We start from the raw sequence: 22136 nt of genomic DNA, 5'->3' as shown, positions 1-22136 counted from the left end.
TACTGGTATGTAATATTTTGGGTATTGAATGGAAGATTTTCTGGCGGAGTTGTAGAAATAATGGTTCTATATAAAGGTTGAAAAGGAGGGGAGAGAGGTGGCAACCCTGACGAGTTCCATTTGAAATTTTTATTGGTGATGAATACTTCTTGTTAATATAAAGGCATGTGAAGGCAATATTATATAACATTTTAATAGTATTAATGAAATTTATAGGCATGTCATATTGTCCTAGGACTACAAATAGACATTTCCAGTTCACCCTGTCAAATGCTTTGCAAGCATCGAGGATCATGGTATATCTTGGGTTTTTATCTTTCTTAGTCATGTTGATCATGGTCTTTAATGTTAGGGTATTGTCCCATGTGTGTCTATTGGGCATGAAGCTGACTTGGTCATTTGAAATAAGGGAGGGGATTACTTTTTTAAGCCTTTCAGCTAACATAGATGATAGGATTTTAATGTCTATATTCATTAAAGAGATTGGCCTGTAATTGTTGATGTTTGATTTGTCCAGATTATTTTTGGGGATTAGAATTGTCTTGGAGTGATTAATATAAAGGTCCGAGATCCCATTACTAAGAATATAGTTAAATAGTTTTAGTAAAATGGGAGCTAATACATCTTTAAATGATTTATAAAAATCTGGGGTATAGCCGTCAGGGCCTGGATCTTTTCCTGATTTTATGTTATCAATAGCCTTAATTATTTCTGGTTGGGTCAAAGGGGCTAATAAAATTTGTTTCTGATCTTCATTTAATTTAGGAAAATTAATGGATTTAATAGAATGTTCAATCTCTGAAGAAGGGGTTTGATGATAATTACTAGAATATAAATTTTAGTATATCTGATGGAAAAGGTTGATTATCTGGGAGTCTGATTTAAATAGTTTTCCTTAGTGACTAATGAGGGTTATTCTGGGAGAGGAGTGTTTATTTTTAATCAGTCTAGCTAAAACTTTAGAGGGGGCTTGAGTTCATTCAGAAAATTTAGCAACAAACCTTAATTCTAGCAGAGGGTAATTGTATTGATGTAGGTTAAATAGTTTCTTTTGTTTACTGATCATAGCATTTTCCAGCTCTAAAGAATGGTTTTCTTGGAGTTTGTTATCTAAGTTTCTAATTTCTGATACTAGACCATGTTCCTTTTCTTTCATTTTATTTTTGAAGAATGTAGATTTCTGAACGAATATGCCTCTAAAAATAGTTTTACAAGCCACCCACTGAATGTCATAAGGGATACATGAGTTTCTGGGATCATCTGCACACTCTCATAAGGCAGAGAGAATTTCTTCTTTCACTACTTGGTTGTGTAAGATATTATTGTTAAGGGACCAGTTAAAACCATTACTATGTGAAGGTGAGGTTTGATTAAAATTTAGCAATAATGTGATCTTAGAGTGATCCGAAAAGAATCTTGGCTCAACCATAATTTTTATTTACCAATTGGTTAGTATTTCAGAAATAAAAAAAAGTCTAATCTTGACCGTGAGTTATGGCATTTCGAGAAGTATGTGTAGTTATTGAAATTCTGAGTGATTTCTCCAAAAGATATAGGGTTAACCAGATTGAAGTCTGAGATTAGATCCAATAAGGCAAGGGAATCTTGTATATTATAATTTTTGGCTTTGTTAGAACGGTCAATATTAGGATTAATTACAACATTCCAATCTCCCCTATAATCAAATGATGAGTAATAAATTTTAATAATAGGTTATAAATAATGAAGATAAATTGCTGTCATCCTGAACAAGGACCATATATGTTTAAGAACAGAATAGGACTAGTGATTGGGGGGATTAAACACATGAAGTAGCGCCATCTACCTTCATCATCTGACCCTCTGTCTACTATAATAGGTTTAAATGAGTTTTTGATAATGATTGTCACCCCTCTGGAGTTAGAGCTGTTACCCGCTGATATAATGTCTTTTATCCACTTTCTATTTCTTTCTTTGGTCTAATCATCATCAGTCATATGTGATTCTTGAATGAATGAGATGTCTGTTTCTGATTTTGATATGAGGTGCATTAAGAGATTTCTTTTATTTTTGTCTTGGAGACCTCTAACATTCCAGGAAATTATTTTACAAATATTGCTCATTTTTATATTAAATTATGGATCTATAGAGGTTGGGTGAATGAAGGGTAAGAAATGGGAAGTAGTTGTGTGGTTCATAGTTCAATGAAACAATGGGACTGAGTGTAAATTTAGTTGGAAAAGCAGTACTAATCTCTCTCAAACCTGACCCTGTGCCTACCCACCTAACTCCTTTATTTGGGAGAGATAAAAATAAAGAATATAGAATTAGAACTAATATTAAGGGTGTTGAAAATTTCCCAGAAACACCCCAAAAATATTTACACCATATGTACAACTTTGAAACAATTCCAAATGTTGTCGCTTAGTACCCTACTTAGTCTATCCACCCAGCTCATTCTTTAAAGTATACTCCAGCACCGAATAAGGTATCAGTGAAGGTGGTGGTGTGTGTAGGGATGGTTAAAATATTTAACCTATGTATTGCAATAAAGCTTAACTAATAGTGTGAAAAATAGTTATCCAAGGAACACAGCATAAATAGGATTAGCTGATTACCACCTTGTGTACAAAATAAAGTAGAAACTGTCTTAAGGCATTATCTATCCCATTGCTTTACAACAAAAAATTGTATCTTATTCAGTATAGCATATGAGACTGTAACTTCTTTAAACAGATATGTACATCTTAAAACACTTCACATCACTATGATTCTCTTTCAGAAGCTTAACTTTATCAACCTTATAAAAGTATACAAGGAAAGATATTATTTGCTATGTGAAAGATCAAAGGAATATATACAATGTAGTTGCGGAACAACCCTTTTGAGAACTACACAAGTGCTGATTTATCCCCTTGTTGACTGACATAAAGACATCTACGTTAATTAAGACACAGTTTACAAATAGAGTTACAACATGGAGAAAAATCAATACTTGCTAAAAGAGCAAGGTAAACAACATATTAACGCAATTAAGTCAAATAAACTACCCAACTATAATAGTACAGGTAAGAGAAGCTGAGACTGACTAAATAAAAAAAAAAAAAAAACATTTATAAAGTGCTGGTTTAACAAAAACCATTGGTGACATATAATTATCAGCACATTACTAAAATATCAGTACAACCCTTTAAGATAACACTGAGATCAAGGCTATGGCTGCCTCTGAACAAGTATTACGACTTAACTTAAAATCACAGAACCAGCAGGTCTATTTACACCAGGATAGTTTCTAAACCATTAATGGAAGTTACACTTGTCTAATAACAGTAAGAAAGGTGATATTCTGAACCCCTGCAACAAAGCTTTTATAAAATTGTATTAAAAGGAAGCATTTGCATAGGTTCACTGACAACAACAGAAGTTAACTAGACCATGTAACTTTTTTTTAAAATTGGTACAATGACACTACAGCCTTTGAAATAGGTATTAACTGATTACACATAGTGAAAGGTAGATCTTGTTAAAACAGAAGCTACGTTCTAGTTTGATCGCTAATTATAAACATACGATCATAGTCCCTTATGCTGTCATAACACTGACTTAAAAGATGCATCAGCAAAACTATTGCATAAAGAGTTCTCATTCTGGTTCAGTAAAGGACTATATCAATAAAATGAATGATTTACTTTTAATAAGTAAATAAACACAGTTACTAGATAAATGTTCCTCACAGCTCCTAATGAAAGTGGAAACAGCTGAGGCATCATATAAGGTAGGTTGATACACTTAACCAATTCTTAACCAACAGCCATCATATATTCCACAGTAAAGGGATCATCATGGGCAGGGATGGATGAAGCACACCTTGGCCCTGGGCAGTTTTCAAACCATAGACCCATCCTTCCATATTTTTTGGGGTACTATGCATAAATGCTCCTGAATGACTCTGACCCAGCTTCATTTGTCTCCTCACTGGCCTGGACATGGGTAGGGATTAGCTCCTGGGAGGCTAGTAGGGGTCCAGCAGACCCAATGTGGATGAGTAAAGTACATGGCAGCACCTGATGCTCAGCTGTGGAGTGGCACAAAGGAATGAGAAAAAAAAAGCCATGGGCATTAGAATTTGTCCGAGATAATGCTTCACATTAGATATTTCATTTTGAGGGTACGGAATTTCCTTTCCTTTAATCAGTGCTGTAATTGCGTGGATGGCTTAATGGTTAAGGTTTTCACCTCCCAGATACAAGGTTTGATTCTGACCATTGGATATTCTTTAGGCAACAAGTTTAATCCTCAAGTGAAGGTTGCCCATACAGTTACTAATTTACTTTTGTCAGAAACAAGTAACTAACAAAGTAAAGGAATTATCATTCAAACAACTGAATGAGACAAAGGCTGAAAGAAAATTATCTCACATCTGTGAAACAGCTATGTTTATATTCTTGCAGTACATTTTATTTTTTAAAGGAAAGCATTTTCTAGGTCAGTCAAATCTGTGGGGAAAGAAACATTCCTGAAAACATCAATGTTCCAGCTCTGCTTATACCATTTCCTTAATGCAGGTTATTCCTTAGGCATGTATGTCAATACTTTTGTTCATCCTGAAATTTGTGCTTCACATTCAAGCATAAACAAAATGAACAATTTAGTTTCTGGATTACATGACATCAGCTCTTCCGTGATATCTGGATTACAGATAAGTTTTTTCAGGACTTACCACAGTTAGTTTAAACAGTATTTGAAGAAGAAGCCATGCAGCAACATAGCAACATCAGTATTTATGTGTTCTCCTGTCTAGAGAATGCTGTGCATTGCAGTCACTGCCTAAAGTGGCGTGTCTACATAATTCTCCAACACCCTCCAGAGTCTAGGTTGCCGCCCACATCTCCATTCAACTTTGGGTACACTGTGTTGGCATACCTCTCTATTGCAACTGGAAAAGTTGGGTTTGAAAGCAGTGCCTTCCATTCTTTTGGAGAAAATACCCATCATAGTTTTGAAGACACGGGGGGAAAATGTAAACTTCACACAGATGTGACTGGAGGTCAGCAGTGAGCCTTGTACCTTGTGTTTATGAGGACGTGCATAATTAATGGTGTAGAAATTCAGTAGCAGTGTTGTTGCAGGGAACATTATTTCCCACAGCACACCTTATCTGAGGACTCTTCCCCCATATTTCAGAATAAGTATACTACATCTGATATTGTGCCATCTTGGAGGAAAACAGTACTGAGTCTTTCTTTTCATCACTTTTGTAAACCTTGATGGCAGTATATTGAGAGACTGGGGAGTGGGGAAGAACTCTCCAAAGATAGGTTCTGGAGGATACTTCCCTCTTACAAAAACATTTTCATACAGTGTTAATTTTATTTCTTACCACCTTTGTTACAGTATTGATAAAGGTGCCTTAGCCTTCAGTAAGCCTGAATTTGATCCTCTCAAGTAGACCCTGCCATTAAGGATATGTTACATCCTGCACCATTTGTGCAGCTGAAAGCTGGTAAACTTCATCATTATAAAGACCAGTGGAGACAAAAATGCTGATAAACACACTAGAAAAAGAATGCAGCATATGAAACACAGAGAATGGTATTCTAATGACTTTAGGATTACATTCCCATTCAGGCACCTACTTATTTTGCTAAAATTCTAGACAAAACAAAAATAATAGGGGTAGGCTCAAAATCAAAATCAGAGTCAAATTTTAAATAATCCAGTTATAAACTTAAAAAACAGCTAGAATAACAGGTGTTCTGTTAGCTTGCACATTGTGAAGGATATAAAGTCTGAAACTCAGATGTCCGTCATTATTTAGTGACTTTAATACTCAAATGTTTTACCATAAAACATATTTTATAATGAACAGACCAAACTATGAGGCAAAATCTGGACATTCTGTGAAATTCTTGACAGTTGAGATGTATGACTCACTGTTTTCCGTAAGCAGGCATGCAAGACAGAAGACTACAGTTTTATGGTTACTGTACTTCAGAATTACCACCTTCTAGTAACCTACGCCCCTTGAGAAATTTATATTTTTGCTTTTCTTTCCCATTTACTTTCAGACTTTTTCCCATTTATTATAGCAATCGAGTATCTTCAGGATGAGGGGAGAGGGTAAGGAAATATAGCCTTTCTGGTTATTTCTGGGGTAAATCACATTTTCCTGGCAAACAGTAAGCCTCTACTTTCATGTCTGAGCCTGTATTATAAAAGCAGGACTGGCTAAAGGTAGAAGATGTGAAAGGGTGCGTGAGACAGTTGTAGCTACAGGATATTATCGCAGCACTGAATTGTTTGCTGTTATTACAAGAAGTAGTGAAAACAACAAGTACAAGTCATTGTTCCAGTGCCACCTGTGTCAATCTTATATATACATATTTTTCAAACTTTAGTGTTCATTGTATATATTATTTATAATACACAACATGATAACAAAAATGGAATATCACACTAATCTTGAATATACATATCATCAAGTATCTAAATGATACATATAAAATAGCAATACTTATCGAGAATAATCTCTACAAAATCATGTCTAAAGGTGCTGTGCATCTGGTCTTTACATAACACTATAAGTATATCAAGAATGTCTCATGCAATAAGATTAAATCAATATTTGTCACAGTGATTAACTACATTCTAGGTAACCTCATATATTATCTCTCAAATGTCATATTTTCCTGCAGATAATATATGAGTCAAAGTGACTGTGAATATGAAAGGAGAAATAATGAATGGAACTCTTCCCAAATTTTAAAATGGCATTTGGTTTGAGCTCATGAACTTAGAATACCAAACAGCCTTAGGAAACATCTATTCCCATCTGTTGTGATTTGTCTCCAAAACCTAAAAATAGTGGCCAGTATGACTGCTATTATCACATGAAGCTATCTTCTTTTACTTAATGTCATCTTAGGTGAACCTCCCTCTTTGATCCCTAACAGTGATAAATGGATATCATTATTAGGTGGGAGATGAAATTTACTCATCTATCGTATTTTCTCAATAATCCAAAGGTACAATGATTGAATCTCTATACAATTCCAGCTCATAAGAATGTAGTCATCTTGTAGTTATCCACACCTCCAACATTTACCACTGTTACTGAATGGGCGTACCTTTGTTGAAGGTTGTGTGTCAGGGCCGGCAACTCGGCACGTAAAAATCTACTGCCACTCATTAGCGGACTGGAGTTCCACTGTGGCGACCCCTAACCGGGAAAAGCTGAAAGACACAACAACATTCTGACTATCATGAGCGAGGGCCTTTGGTGTAAAATATCAACTATGGAAAAGTTTAATATAAGTAAATTGTGCTAATGGTGGTAATGTGTCACATGTGTACCAGGCTAGTACTTGATCCCACTGCTCAGTTCAAGTCAGACTCAGTCTCTACCCTCAGGGTTTGAGGATACTCCTATATATTATATTATTTTGTCCTATAACTTGGACCAGACCTCTGGGAAGTTTAATCCACTTTTGATATTCCTAAACATTTTCTGTCTCACGATTCTCTGTTATCTTGCCAGATGTAGTCAGACTATTTCTTTTAAATACTTTGTATATGTTTTAATTTAGTTAGATGTGGTAGGTGTCTAAAAAGGAATAATATTTAGGCATTAACATAATCTTAACAACTTGAACCCTTGATAAGAATAGAAGGTACTGATATTTCAGCCTCATAATCTATTGTGTCAGCTAACCAAATAAGCTTTTAGCATTGATATCTATTATATGTCAGGTGGTAGAATTAACTGTATACCCAGATATGTACATTTATGAGGAATTAGCAATGAGCAAAACTGCCATCTGCCTATGTCAGCACAAGCTAGGGTTGCCACCTTTGCATCCTTCCATTTCCTGACAAATAAGCCATGCCCACTGCATGATGAAATTTTTCCCCTTGCCTCACAGCACCAACGACCCTTTTAGCAAGCCACACAAGCACCAGTTTTTAAAACCCCTATATAGTTGACTGCCTTAGATGATACGAATCCCTAGGCAGTGTTCCATGGTAATTCCTGCCCCGCTCTCTAATGTCACCCTGGCATACAACCCATTTCTTCCCCGTTTTTCTCCTTTCCTTTCCTCCTTATACTATCCAGATTACTTTTGCTTTTGTTTTATGACACTTTCTCTTACTTTTCAGCTTTTTCCTATATCCTTGTAACACGTCCTAACTGGTTAAGACTGCACTATAGTAACTTTGGAATAAAGAATTTAATTATGCTGGGGGTCTAAGAACCACTAATCCCGTAGAGGTTATGGGGTTCTAAATGCTCTGAGGAGCATTTTAAAGCTTTTTTTCCTCACAACTGTTAGTCCAATGATGGCCTGAAAAAAAAAAAACTAAGAAAAGAAACTGACCAATTATTTTCTTTCAAGAAACAAACAGATTATATCCAAGAATTAATGTTAAAGGTTGACAACCCAGAAGGTACCACAAAAGTGAGTCATATTTATCCATAAGTTGAGAATAAAATGCTTGCAAAGGAACAGATCATATCAGGGATGATTGCCTTCTTCCCAGCCTCTCCCCCTGAAAAAATATAGTGATTTTCAGTGTCCCCAGATGGTGCTAAATTGGGATGAAAGGGAAAAGACATATGAGCATAGTCATATTTCAAGTTACTGCTGTCATACATCTACACAGCGTACTTCCTCAGCCCTAACCTCAAAGGAAGACAGCTTCTATGTACCCCTCTGAAGTCAAACTAGGATGAAAGTGAAAGAAGAAACTGAGCACAACAAAATATTTCACCCTATTGCTGTCAGCAGTACATATGCAGTATGCACACTTTTCTTTACACACAGAAGATATCCAAATATACACACATCTGATTTCAGTTGTGAAGAAAATGAAAAAAAAAGAATACTAAGAACAGTTTCTTCCACCTAATTGTTCCCACACAGTACACTGGTCCCAGGCAAGCTACAGCAACATTCTCTGCACATGAGGTGTGATTTTGAGGAAAGTTAATAAAATAATTACCACACAGTCCCCAGCCAAGACACAAGGTATAGTGACATTCTGCATGCCTCTCTGAAATTTGTTTTCCACAGCCAACACACAAGGCATAGTGACATTCTGCATGCCTCTCTGAAATTTGTTTTCCACAGCCAACACACAAGGCATAGTGACATTCTGCATGCCTCTCTAAAATTTGTTTTCCACAGCCAACACACAAGGTATAGTGACATTCTGCATGCCTCTCTGAAATTTGACTGTGAGGAAAATATTTAAGAAACACTGGCCACAGTATCTCCTGTCAGAACACAAACTATAGCAATTTCTGACTGGGCTCAGTTTTAGAGTACATGAGGCCCATGGCTGAGGACTGGACTAAGTCACTTATTCAGCCAGGAATAATGGCCCAAGAAGCTTTGAGGGACCAGATATTCTGTGACACATTTTAGTACTTATTTTTTCATTACCCAGGAGATTTATGTATGTACCCCTCCAATATTATTTTTACACACTTATTTGCACTGTACCTTACAAGCCAACTCTATCAGTAGACAGACAAATGCACACACACACACACACACACACACACACACACACACACACACACACACACACACACACACGCACACACACACACACACACACACACACACACACACACACACACACACACACACACACACACACACACACACACACCATACTTTCTACAGAAATCGAAAGATCATCAATTCATCTATAGCATGTCTTTTGGGTGTTGGAGAAAACAAACGTACCTGAATAAAATCCACAAAGATACATGCAGAATATGCAGACTCCACATAGTTGGAGGCACAGCCAAGAATTCAGGGAGATGAGAGCTATGAGATGGCAACACTCCTCACTGTATCAACACTACTCCCTGTGCCACTGTACCAACACTATTCACTGTACCAGCACTACTCCCTGTACCACTGTACCAACACTAGTCCCTGTACCACTGTACCAACACTACTCACTGTACCACTGTACCAATACTATTCAATGTACCACTGTACCAACACTACCTGTGCCACTGTACCAACACTACTCCCTGTGCCACTGTACCAACACTATTCACTGTACCAGCACTACTCCCTGTACCACTGTACCAACACTAGTCCCTGTACCACTGTACCAACACTACTCACTGTACCACTGTACCAATACTATTCAATGTACCACTGTACCAACACTACCTGTGCCACTGTACCAACACTACCTGTGCCACTGTACCAACACTACTCCCTGTGCCACTGTACCAACACTATTCACTGTACCACTGTACCAGCACTACTCCCTGTACCACTGTACCAACACTAGTCCCTGTACCACTGTACCAACACTACTCACTGTACCACTGTGCCAATACTATTCAATGTACCACTGTACCAACATTACCTGTGCCACTGTACCAACACTACTCCCTGTGCCACTGTACCAGCACTACTCACTGTACCACTGTTGTATTCCTTTCCCACACATCTTAGTCCACCACAAATAACCACTTATTGTGTACAATGCTGATGTCTGATGGTGATAAAAAGTGGAAGAAATGATGACTATCTTGTTGCTCTTATATACACTTCAAAACACACACACACACACACACACACACACACACACACACACACACACACACACACACACACACAAATGTAAGCCACAGCAATAACTGGTATTACACTGAATTTTGAATCCATCCACACACACAGAGAAATTTAAGCCCAGCAATAACTGTTATTACACTGAATTTGAATCCATCCATCATCATGGGTTGTCCATCAGCAGTGACCATCGTCTAGGGAGAATGTTCACACTGCCAGGTCGCTAGCCCTCCTGCAGTTGTTCTTCCATACCACACATATGTATGTTGACACTTAAGGCTAATTTAGTCTGTCTAGTCCACCCACTGCATGTCTTTGGAATGTGGGAGGAAAACAGAGCACTCAGAAAAAAACAACATGAACACAGAACATACAGACACAGCACAGAAGACACCTCAGCTAAAACTCAAACCTGAATGGAGATTGGAAATTTAAGTGAAAGAGTAAATACTTTAAGAAACAAACTTCAGAAATCTATTGGCTCTCAGAATGATTCAAAATACCTGTCAAGTATTCAGCATAACTGGATTTCCTGACAGAAACCCTGATTTCTGGATTTCCTGACAAAGACCTTGATTTCTTGGCTGTCAGGAAAATTTCCTGACAGTCCTGACAGGTGTCAAGCCTAGCATAAGCCCGTTGTAATAAAGGGAATGTGGTTCACTTTGACATATTTATGGAGAGCCCAGACCACTCAGTAAACTGATTTTATTCAATATCCAACTGAAGGATTCTCAAGGATTAGAGAGCCATATAACACAATTGTCAGCAAACCAGGACGCTAATATATATTTCCCATTTCCTAATCTCATCTTGTCTCTGACATATTACCATGTCTAACACATTTACTACTAAAATGTTAGTTTTTTTTTTAATTTCTGTTTCCACTATGTATTGTACTTCATATTATGGAGCTTGTACTATGTATTATTGGAGTTTTTCTCCCCGGGCCTCCACTGAAAATGGGCTCTTTGAGCCCAGTGGACCTCGCCAGTGATCAAACTGTAAATAAATAAATAAATAAATAAAATAAACAGGTATGGGAAGAGAGAACACCCCTGTATATGTTACCCATAATAATCAATTTAGGGTGGCAATAACACCCCATTAGTTTACACTCTAGTTTTGGGGCATTTATATAGTAACTGATATTTCCAAATGATTCAGGTAACCCATATAGCTTCATATTTTCCCACAAAAATTCCCTTTTAACAGAATCAAATGCTTTATGAAAATCAAGCAGGATAGTAGAGACAGCATTATTCATTACATAGGATTATGTATGTAAATTTAACCACAGTCTGAACAATTCAGTACCCCTGATCTATGCTTTACAACCCCCTAATGGATTAAATGGTTCAATACTGACATCAGGTCTTCTAATCTGATCACTAATAATCTAGCAAAAATTCTAATTTCCAAATTTAATAGTGATATTTGTCTATAATTAGAATCTAATTTGTGCAGAGAAAAATCCAGAAAAGCCAGAAATCCACAGAGAATACTGTTAAGAGTGACGTGGATATCCTTTTGTAAAAGCTGTTGATCATGTCAATGATAGTTTACAGTTCCTCACCTTAACACAGAGAACCATACTTTAACTTTGGTTTAATTACATTTATAATAAGACTAAAGCTAGATCGGAATATGTCTATAATGTGCCTTTAACTTCATATAACACTCAAGGATGTGTTTCACTAACTATTTGCTTTATTTTTATTCAGTGTAAACTGTTAATAGCTATTCACAAAATGTTTGATGGCTAATCAATATATTTTTGTTATTAATCCTTTTTTCAGCATACACTGCTGTTAACATCCCTTCACAGCAGGAGATGGCACAAGGCTTCACCTTCCCACAATGTGGAAGTGACCACATCACTATTGCTGGAGAATTTATGAAAGCAAGCAATGGTATGTCACTAATTTTGTGAATGTATATGTTGCCTATCTGTGCTGTTAGTTATGTTAGCAGCTTAGCCATTGTATGTGCTAAACAGTGAGCACCCCAGAATAAGAATTACTGGTATAATTATGTCAGTGCTGAACCCCAGAATAAGAATTACTGGTAAAATTATGTCAGTGCTGAATCCCAGAATAAGAATTACTGGTATAATTAAGTCAGTGCTGAACCCTAGGATAAGAATTACTGGTATAATCATGTCAGTGCTGAACCTCAGGATAAGAATTACTGGTATAATTATGTCAGTGCTGAACCCCAGAATAAGAATTACTGGCATAGTTATATCAGTGCTGAACCCCAGAATAAGAATTACTGGTAAAATTATGACAGTGCTGAACCCCAGAATAAGAATTACTGGTATAATTATCAGTGCTGAACCCCAGGATAAGAATTACTGGTATAATTATGTCAGTGCTGAAACCCAGGATAAAAATTACTGGTATAATTATGTCAGTGCTGAACCCTAGGATAAGAATTACTGGTATAATTATGTCAGTGCTGAACCCCAGGATAAGAATTACTGGTACAATCATATCAGTGCTGAACCCCAGGATAAGAATTACTGGTATAATTATATCAGTGCTGAACCCCAGAATAAGAATTACTGGCATAATTATATCAGTGCTGAACCCCAGAATAAGAATTACTGGTAAAATTATGACAGTGCTGAACCCCAGGATAAGAATTACTGGTATAATTATGTCAGTGCTGAACCCCAGAATAAGAATTATTGGTATAATTATGTCAGTGCTGAACCCCAGGATAAGAATTACTGGTATAATTATGTCAGTGCTGAACCCCAGGATAAGAATTACTGGTATAATTTTGTCAGTGCTGAACCCCAGGATAAGAATTACTGGTATAATTATGTCAGTGCTGAAACCCAGAATAAGAATTACTGGTATTATTATGTCAGTGCTGAACACTTCTCCAAAGTCCAACTGTCCAAATGTTACCTTTCTGTCAGCTGTTTTCAAGGAAATCAGTTCAGCAGGAATATTAACTTATTTAAAGGTACAACAGTCCTGGAGTTGATTATCTCAGCAGAAACCCTTTTCCATTTCATTGAAAGGGGGGTTGAACTAACTGTTTTATTTGAAAGTCCTTTCCATCCCTTAGGTTTCAGGTACATGGCATGATTCCACAATTATGTATAACAGAAAGCATTGTTTTGTAAGGATAACCATGTTAATAATTCCCAGAATATGGAGAACTTGACCATTAGGTCACCAGCATTTCAACACATCATGAGTGAATTTTTTATAGACTGTAGTATGCCGTGGAACTCGTGCCATACCACTTGTAACCTGTTCTACTTTCAGCTTTGCATTCATCACAGACAGCACTGTGGTCCAGTCCTGTCTGGAGAACCATGGATACAATGTGAATAGGTGCTGGAGCTGAAGATTAAAGGCTTTAGAGCTAGTAGGAGTATTGTACTTAGAGAAGTGCTAAAATGATTGTGCCCCAAGCATCCGATCCCCTTATAAGGAGCCATTTATATAAGCATCAAAACACAAGAAGGTGTCAGTTTTTGTATGACAGCTTTATGTCAGGGTACATTGTAAGGCAGTAGGTCAAGTGACCCACAGCACTTAAGCATATAGCTGTCACATGATCAGCCAACACCACTAGGTGCCTTAATGTGTAATGTTTTGGGTTATGAATTAGTATTTCATGAGAAAGATATTAATATTCTGTTATTACAGATAGGAATCTGTAATTACTTTTAATATTTTTAAAGTAAATTCTTGAAAAATAGTTCCTTGAATGCAATGTTTAAAATGTAGTAATATTCTGTTTCATCCATGCAAATTTGGAACACATTAATTTCGGACGTTTAGGTTTTACACTTGTTTACAAATTATTATTCACCCAAGAAAAGGATTCAAGTACACTAGGCATTGCAAGAATGCATTAAAGTAATTTGTGAAAAGAGCTAGCTTGACTTTATGTTTATAACTGATATTTTAAAATGTAAATTAATAAAGAAGCAAGCTAATTAGATGGAAGAATCTCTGTGTAGAAAATCACAAACAACACAAGTCCCAGGGAAGAGTATAGCCAGAGATAAACAGAAACTGAATAAGAATACATCACATCTTGCTAAATGGTGATCTATAGTTGTCAATAAAATGTCTCTGAACTCTATAATTAAAGTACTATTCTTAGATCAACAGTTTCATTCAGTATAGTTTAGACTGATGTACTGCGTATATGGAAATGAAGAAAACATTATGACAGAGTTATAACCTCCATGGAGATGATTTCGGCAGACAGTACCAGTTATTGGTTGTGCATTTCTGTTACCATAGTTCAGTAATTTGAAGGCTGCTTCATTCTAACAAGGTGTAAAGTTGCTTTGTGCTGTGTACACATTTGCACACTCTCTTTTTTGTTTGCATGAATGTCAGTTGAGTTTTTATAAATGGATCGTGTATATGTAGCTGTGATCAGTATACATGTCAGATAAACGCAATACTAAATTCTCCAAGCTAAGAAATACTGATTTACGTGTTGACTTTTTACATGGATTTCCAAATCACTGCATTGCTAAGAGTTTGTATTATTTACAATAATATCACCATACCAGGGGTGATACAGATTATTTTATTAACTACAAACTGATCACAGAATTAAAAACAGCAGACCTATTTCACTCTAGATATTCTAAGAGTAGTGAAAGGAGGTCTGAGAAGCTTAATTATATTTCTGCAGAGTAACTGACACATTCAGTTATATACCTCAAATATAAATGTCAAAAATCAAGACTTAAAACATTTTCTGATGAACTTGATAACTCATTTCATTTCCAAACCATTGGGAATACATGGCTTTAACTGGGAATCAAACCTGTACCCGTCATAAAGCAGGAGAGAATTGTACTATTGAATCAACATCACTTAATTGCATTCAGTGTATATAAAAGAATTTCTCACCATATGAAACTTTCTAAACCATGTATATAGTGATAGTAATCACTCAGGCAAGTGGTACATAAAACCCCTGTGTGAAAAATACTTATTTTTTCATGAATGTCAGAAAATACCCATAGCTGAACCTTCACATGTTATCTAAGCCTATTAAATAAATAAATAAAAAGAAAAAAAAACATAACTGTGTGCTGAACCAAATATATATCTGTATAGATCATTATTTTCCTTTTCATGGTGCATTTAATTCTAAATTATAGTCAGAATTAGAGAGGTTGGGACATGAAACTATATGTCAGCGTGCATATGTTGAAAATAGATCTATTACCACCCGCAACATGATGTTCTGTAATGATATAATAACAGGTATAAACGAAAAACTGCAATATGATGTCATTTATTTAGATTTAACAGCATTTGATTGGGTCACACACAAAACACTGATCAATAAATTAGAACTAGGTATTGATGTACTCTTGATAAGATTGATAGCTGCATGGCTTACAAATAGGTCATCATGGCAAGTATATAGCAATTGGACAGCTGCAATTCAAGGTTACTGTCAGGATATCCCACAGGGCTCTATCATTGGCCCATATTTGTTTAGATTGTATCTTTCCGATCTAGCATTTTCATCTGAGGTGTTCTATAGTCTATATGCAGATGACCTGAAATTGGGTAAACTGATACATGTGTTATAGATAAGACATGCCCGCAAAAGAACTTGACCAAACTGACCATTTGGACACAGGAGAATAATATGCTGGTAAATACATCAAAAACTAAGAATATGAGATTTGGGAGACATGAATTGAAAGGTAAATACTTAATACAGCACACAGTGATTGAAACTGTTGATTCATTTAAGGACCTGTGTACATGGGTAGATCCAGCTTTGAGTTTTTCTTTTCTAATCATATCAACCAATTGGTTAATGATAGCTACAGAACTATAGGTCGTATAAAATGATTTATAAAGTGTAGGAAATCAGAAATGATGAAGTCATTGTTTGTTAGTTATAATAGAGCCAAACTTGAGTATGGAATAACAATATGGAAACCGTATAAGAAAAGAAGCATGAGTAAACTGAAAAGCGTACAGCGGGAATGTACCAAGGGCATCCATTGTTGTGAAAGTTTAAGTTATTATAAAAGACTGAAATACCTGAACTTGTTACAGTGTCTCATACAGATTCTTAAGAGGAGACCTTATTCAAATATATAGGCCATTTAGAGAACTCTACCTTTGAGGATGTTTGAGGTTATTAAAAAGTAATAGAGAATCATCAGATAACCTAAGAAGAAGATTCTGCAGTTTATATAAAAATGTACATACCCCTGTTAAAATGCCAGGTTTTTGTGATATAAAAAAAATTAGACCACAATAAATATTTTCAAAATGTTTCCCACCTTTAATGTGACCTATATCCTATACAATTCAATTGAAAAACAAATATATTAGGGGAAAAATATAAAAAATAAAAAATATACAATAAGCTGGTTGCATAAGTGTGCACACCCTTAAACTAATACTTTGTTGAAGTACCTTTTGATTTAATTACAGCATTATATTATATTAAAATTACCAATAGTTCTGATATTTTTAAGAACAGCCTGGAGACTTATTGGGATAGAAGGGCATTATTATCCATGCCTGAAATATTTGAATGTATGTATGTATTTTAGATAAATGCTTCAAAATTCTTTGCTTAATTAGACAAGAGATCTTGCCTATGTAAAACATTTTGTGTGTATCATGGACCATATAAGTAACTTTAACATATTTGTATGTATTCAATTGTCTTAGAGAAAATTCTATTTAAAATTTTGGAAGAAACATATTTCAGCTTGCAAATATATTTATGATTTGCACAATTGCCATAACAGGAGTATTTTACAGTCGTACTATCTGGGGACCCCCTATTGATGTTCATCGTGCATACAGCTGCAGTCATTACAGATGGGTTATCCTGCCGTCAGGTGGGTCCTCGGTCGGCCAAATTCCAAAGTCTAGGTCCGGCGTCGGTTGTCGTCGCTTCTTCCCTGACGTCAGTGCGGCAGGGGTATAAAAGAGGCAGCCGACGCCATTTTCTTCAGTCTTTCTTGCCATGCGGTGCCCGAAGCAGAAGCAGTTCGCAAGTGCCGGTCGGCCAGCTCCTGAGATTTACAAAAGTGTTTCAGCCAAAGTCTTCTTTAAAGCTAAGTACCCCATTGGGGAAACTTTTCTTGCCTCAGACCAATGTCAGACAAAGTTAATAATTGCATTTCTTGTGGGAAGCAAATACCGCATAAGGATTTCCACTCTTTCTGTATACCTTGCTTAGGCCCAGACCACGACGTCTCGGCCTGCCGTTTTTGTGCTAGGTTCAACAAGCGCACTATTAAGCGCCGGACGGAGTTCGCCCTTCATTATTTTGGCAAAAAATTTAATTATATCATGTCGTCGGATACACTGACACCAGTTTTAAGCAAAAGACGCAAAGATAAGGACCGACATCCGAGGTCCGCACCGAGTACTGAGACCATGCTTAGGCCGACTACCGGTTCTCCAGTTCTCAGCGAGGTGCCTACGCAGCCCCTGAATACCGATGAAACTATTTTACCGGTGACTTCAGTACCCGAGGTCGCAGGCTCCTCGGTCTCCATTCCTACTGCAGATACCGACGCCACTCTTGGCGGGGAAACTCAAAATTTAGTCAGGCCTGCCATTTCTGAAGGCGTCTTCAGGCCTTCCACTTTCTCTATTAAATCCTTCACTAAATCTAAAGCAGCCATGAAAACTAAAAAACAGGGTCCTCAGACCTCCTCTCAAGGCCCCATGCCTAAAACGCAGATGCTTAAAATGGCTGAGGATTTGATAACTCTCATCAGGGGTTCTCAACCCCCCTCTGACAAAAGACCCAGATTGGAGGAAGACTACCCTTCCTCAGACCAGGCTTCTATTACCTCAGAACATTCTGAGGACCAGGATTATGCCTATTCCCCTTTCGAAGACTCTGATGCTGAGGAGTCTATTCCCTCGGTCTCCCCCCCTGAGGACCACTCTTTTGGGGAAACCCTGCATACATTGAGGGAACACTTTCACTGGGAAGGCCAAGATTACTCAAATTCCAAGAAAAGGCTCAGGGAATTTCTACTGCTCCCCCAGCATAGGCCCCTGGCTATCCCTCCTGTTTTAGATATTTTGGATGATGTGTACGCAGAAGCCAGCCTTAATCCAGATTCTTTACCTCCAGCCCCTGTTAAACCAGACAGGTATTACCGAGTCCTTGATTCTCACCAGTTCCTTTATAAAAGCCATACTGCTGACCCAGAAACTATTTCACAGGGTCCCAAGGGAATAAAGGCCTCTACTGCTAAAAACCCTTTACCTTCAGAGAGAGATTCCAGAGCATTAGAAAGGTGGGGGAAAAAGGTGTATGCATCTGCCACTTTAACCATGAGGGCATTAAACTGTCAATTCCATATGTTAAAGTACCAACAGTTTTTGTTATCTCAGTTGAAAAGCAAAATGACACAAACAGAACAACCAGATTTGAAAGAGTTGCAGGATTTGTTGCATGGTGCAGAGCAAGTGGGTAAACATACCTTGCAGTGTGGTTTTGATGCTTTAGAGGCCTCATGTAGAGCTGCTGTCACGGGGTCTGTTATACGTAGACATGCTTGGCTGAAAGAGCAAACCTTACCAGATCATGTCAAAGCAAAGTTATTAGATGCACCACTTCAAAAAGATGTATTGTTTGGTGTTAAAGCTGAGGAGTTACTAAAGAAAATGGAGGAAAAAGCTAAATCTATGCAAACAGTGAAAGATTTCCTACAGGTACAACCTCCATGCTTCAGCAGAAACTGGCCTTCAAAAAATTGGTCCTTTCCAGCCACGGACAGACCTCAAAGAGGCAGATACAGATGCCCAAGGGGTAGAGGACAACCTCAAGGATCTTACAGAGCAAGACAGTGGCAAGCACCAATCCCAAGAGGTGGAGAAGATAGATCACAGTCATTTAGAAAACAGACACAATGACTTCCCCCTATGCCTGCCAAGCAAAGCTTTAATGGCAGCACCTTTGGGCGGAAAACTGGCATTATTTTCAAAAAACTGGCATATTGTTACAAAAGACAAATGGATTCTGGACATTATAGACAGAGGCTACAGGTACCACTTTCACACCCTTCCAAAAATGAGAGGCATGCCAAACCTGCCACAAAATCAAAGGGCAGAGGCACAAAGACAAATTTCCGCTCTCATGGATATGAAAGCGATTCAAGAGGTACCTGCAAAAGAACAAGGTCAAGGTTTTTATTCCAGACTATTCCTGGTACCAAGGAAAGACAAAGATTGGAGACCTATCTTAGACCTATCCATCCTAAACACATATCTACAGGTGCCAAAATTCAAGATGCTCACATTACAGCAGCTTCTTCCCATGCTGGGCAAGGAGTCTTGGCTGGTAACATTGGACCTCAAGGAGGCATACCTGCATGTCCCTATCAGACAAGATTGCAGAAGATACCTCAGATTTCTTGCAGGTTTAACCCATTACCAATTCTCTGCATTGCCCTTTGGCTTATCTACTGCGCCCAGAGTGTTTACGAAATGCCTGGCATCAGTAATTGCCTTCTGCAGACTACAAGGAATACAAATCTACCCATATCTGGATGACTGCCTGATCCAAGCGGACAACAAGGACATTCTATTGCAGCATCTGGCGTTTGTAATAAAACTGTTAAACTTCCTGGGATACACAGTGAACAAAAAGAAATCAAAACTAATACCTTCTCAACAGATCATTTTCATGGGTGCCAGCTTAAATACAACCACCCAGATGGCCTACGTCACGCCAGACAAACAAGGGCAACTGTCTCAATACTTCAGCAAAATGGCAACTTTCACAAGACTAACTGCAAGGAAAGTCCTGCAGGCTCTGGGATTCATGGCATCTTGCATCCTACTAATCCCATGTGCAAAGCTGCATATGAGGAAACTACAATGGTACCTAAAAAACTTATGGTCTCAACACAGCCACAGCTTGGAAACAATTATACCACTCATTCCATGCCTTCAAAAGGAATTTTTGTGGTGGGCTCAAGCATGCCAAAGAAACATAGGTCTCCCATTCTGTGTACCTCAAGCAACTCAAATCATCACAACGGACAGCTCAGACTACGCCTGGGGAGCACACATGACAGATCAGTGCATTCAGGGAAAATGGTCCCAAAAAGAGAAGCACCTACACATCAACCAAAAGGAGATGCTAGCCGTGCAAAATGCTCTTATGACCTTCAAAGACCTACTGCATCCAGGCCAGCTATTGATAAGGACAGACAACACCACAGTCATGTGGTACATAAACAAACAGGGGGGCACTCATTCATACCCCCTGTGCAGGCAAGCCATGACCCTATGGAACACAGCACAGGAATTGCAAATTCAACTACAGGCACAATTTCTGCCAGGGAAGGAAAACACACTGGCAGACAACCTAAACAGAAATATGGCAGATCCACACGAATGGAAGTTGCATCCTCAAGTTTTCTTAAAGATAACTCAGGCATGGGGACAGCCAGACATAGATCTATTTGCTACCCACAGAAATAACCAGTTGAAAAAATTTTGTTCAAGGACCTATCATCCACAGGCCTGGAAAGTGGACGCACTCTCTTTCAATTGGACAACATTGACAGTCTATGCCTTCCCGCCTCTTCCTCTACTGACCAAAGTTCTATTAAAAGCCAGAGCAGAGAGGCCGCAAATGATTCTCATTGCTCCAGACTGGCCACGACAACACTGGTATCCGCTCCTAAAGAGCCTGACATACTCCCCACCATGGATCCTACCTCTAGTCTCTCTTCTGTTGTCCCAGCACAACTACAAAACCCTTCACAGCCAGCTCAAAACCCTAAATCTAGCTGCATGGAGAATACCTTAATTTCCCATCAGACTCTCCTCTCCAAGGAGGTGCAGGATGTCATCTTGGAGGCCAGAAGACCTTCTACTAGAAAAGCCTACTCCACCAAATGGAAATGATTTTGTTCCTGGAATCAAGCAAAGGGCCAGAATCCTTGGGTAATAAATATACCTCAAATTTTACAGTACCTAGCTGAGATGTTAAACAGTGGCCTTTCCTTCTCCTCCATCAAGATCCACGCTTCAACCATTTCTGCACAATACAACACAGACCCTCCTTTATTCTCACATTCTCTATTAAGGCAGTTCCTCAGAGGGGCAAAAAATCTAAAACCCCCAAGGAAACCACCAGTTCCAGCTTGGGACCTCAACTTCGTATTGGAAAAGCTGACCCTGCCTCCCTTTGAGCCAGCTTCTTCAACAGAGCTACAATACTTGTCATGGAAAACAGCCTTCCTTCTGGCTATCACCTCAGCATGCAGGGTTTCAGAACTGCAGGCCCTCATGGCTGTGCAACCATTCATCATTTTCCATCAGGACAGAGTTTCCTTACGAACCAACCCTACCTTCATGCCAAAGGTAGTATCCAGTGTAGCTTTGAATCAGACTATCCACTTACCTACCTTTTATCCAAATCCACAGAACAAAGGGGAGAGACTACTACATTCCTTGGACATTCACAGACAACTTCGTTATTACTTGGACAGAACAAAGCCATTCAGGAAATCTGAGCAACTCTTTGTGTCCTATGCTACAG

General features: G+C 38.0%; 1 protein-coding gene across 2 annotated transcripts in view; it reads left to right on the top strand.

The window, feature by feature from the left end:
* Positions 1-22136, top strand: part of LOC122799354 (adhesion G-protein coupled receptor D1-like) — a 689306-nt gene that overhangs the window by 363586 nt on the left and 303584 nt on the right. Inside the window, exon 12 of one of the 2 annotated variants that reach the window (XM_044068348.1) lies at positions 12380-12493. The exons of the other annotated variant lie outside the window; for it this stretch is intronic. Coding sequence (XP_043924283.1) covers positions 12380-12493 — 114 coding nt within the window. The remainder of the gene's footprint in view (positions 1-12379; positions 12494-22136) is intronic. 2 annotated transcript variants of the gene reach the window in all.

This window comes from Protopterus annectens, chromosome 4.part0, assembly GCF_019279795.1.
Source record: "Protopterus annectens isolate FY-2018-M chromosome 4.part0, PAN1.0, whole genome shotgun sequence".
Taxonomy (NCBI): domain Eukaryota; kingdom Metazoa; phylum Chordata; order Ceratodontiformes; family Protopteridae; genus Protopterus; species Protopterus annectens.
This window is presented reverse-complemented; position numbering and strand designations above follow the sequence as displayed.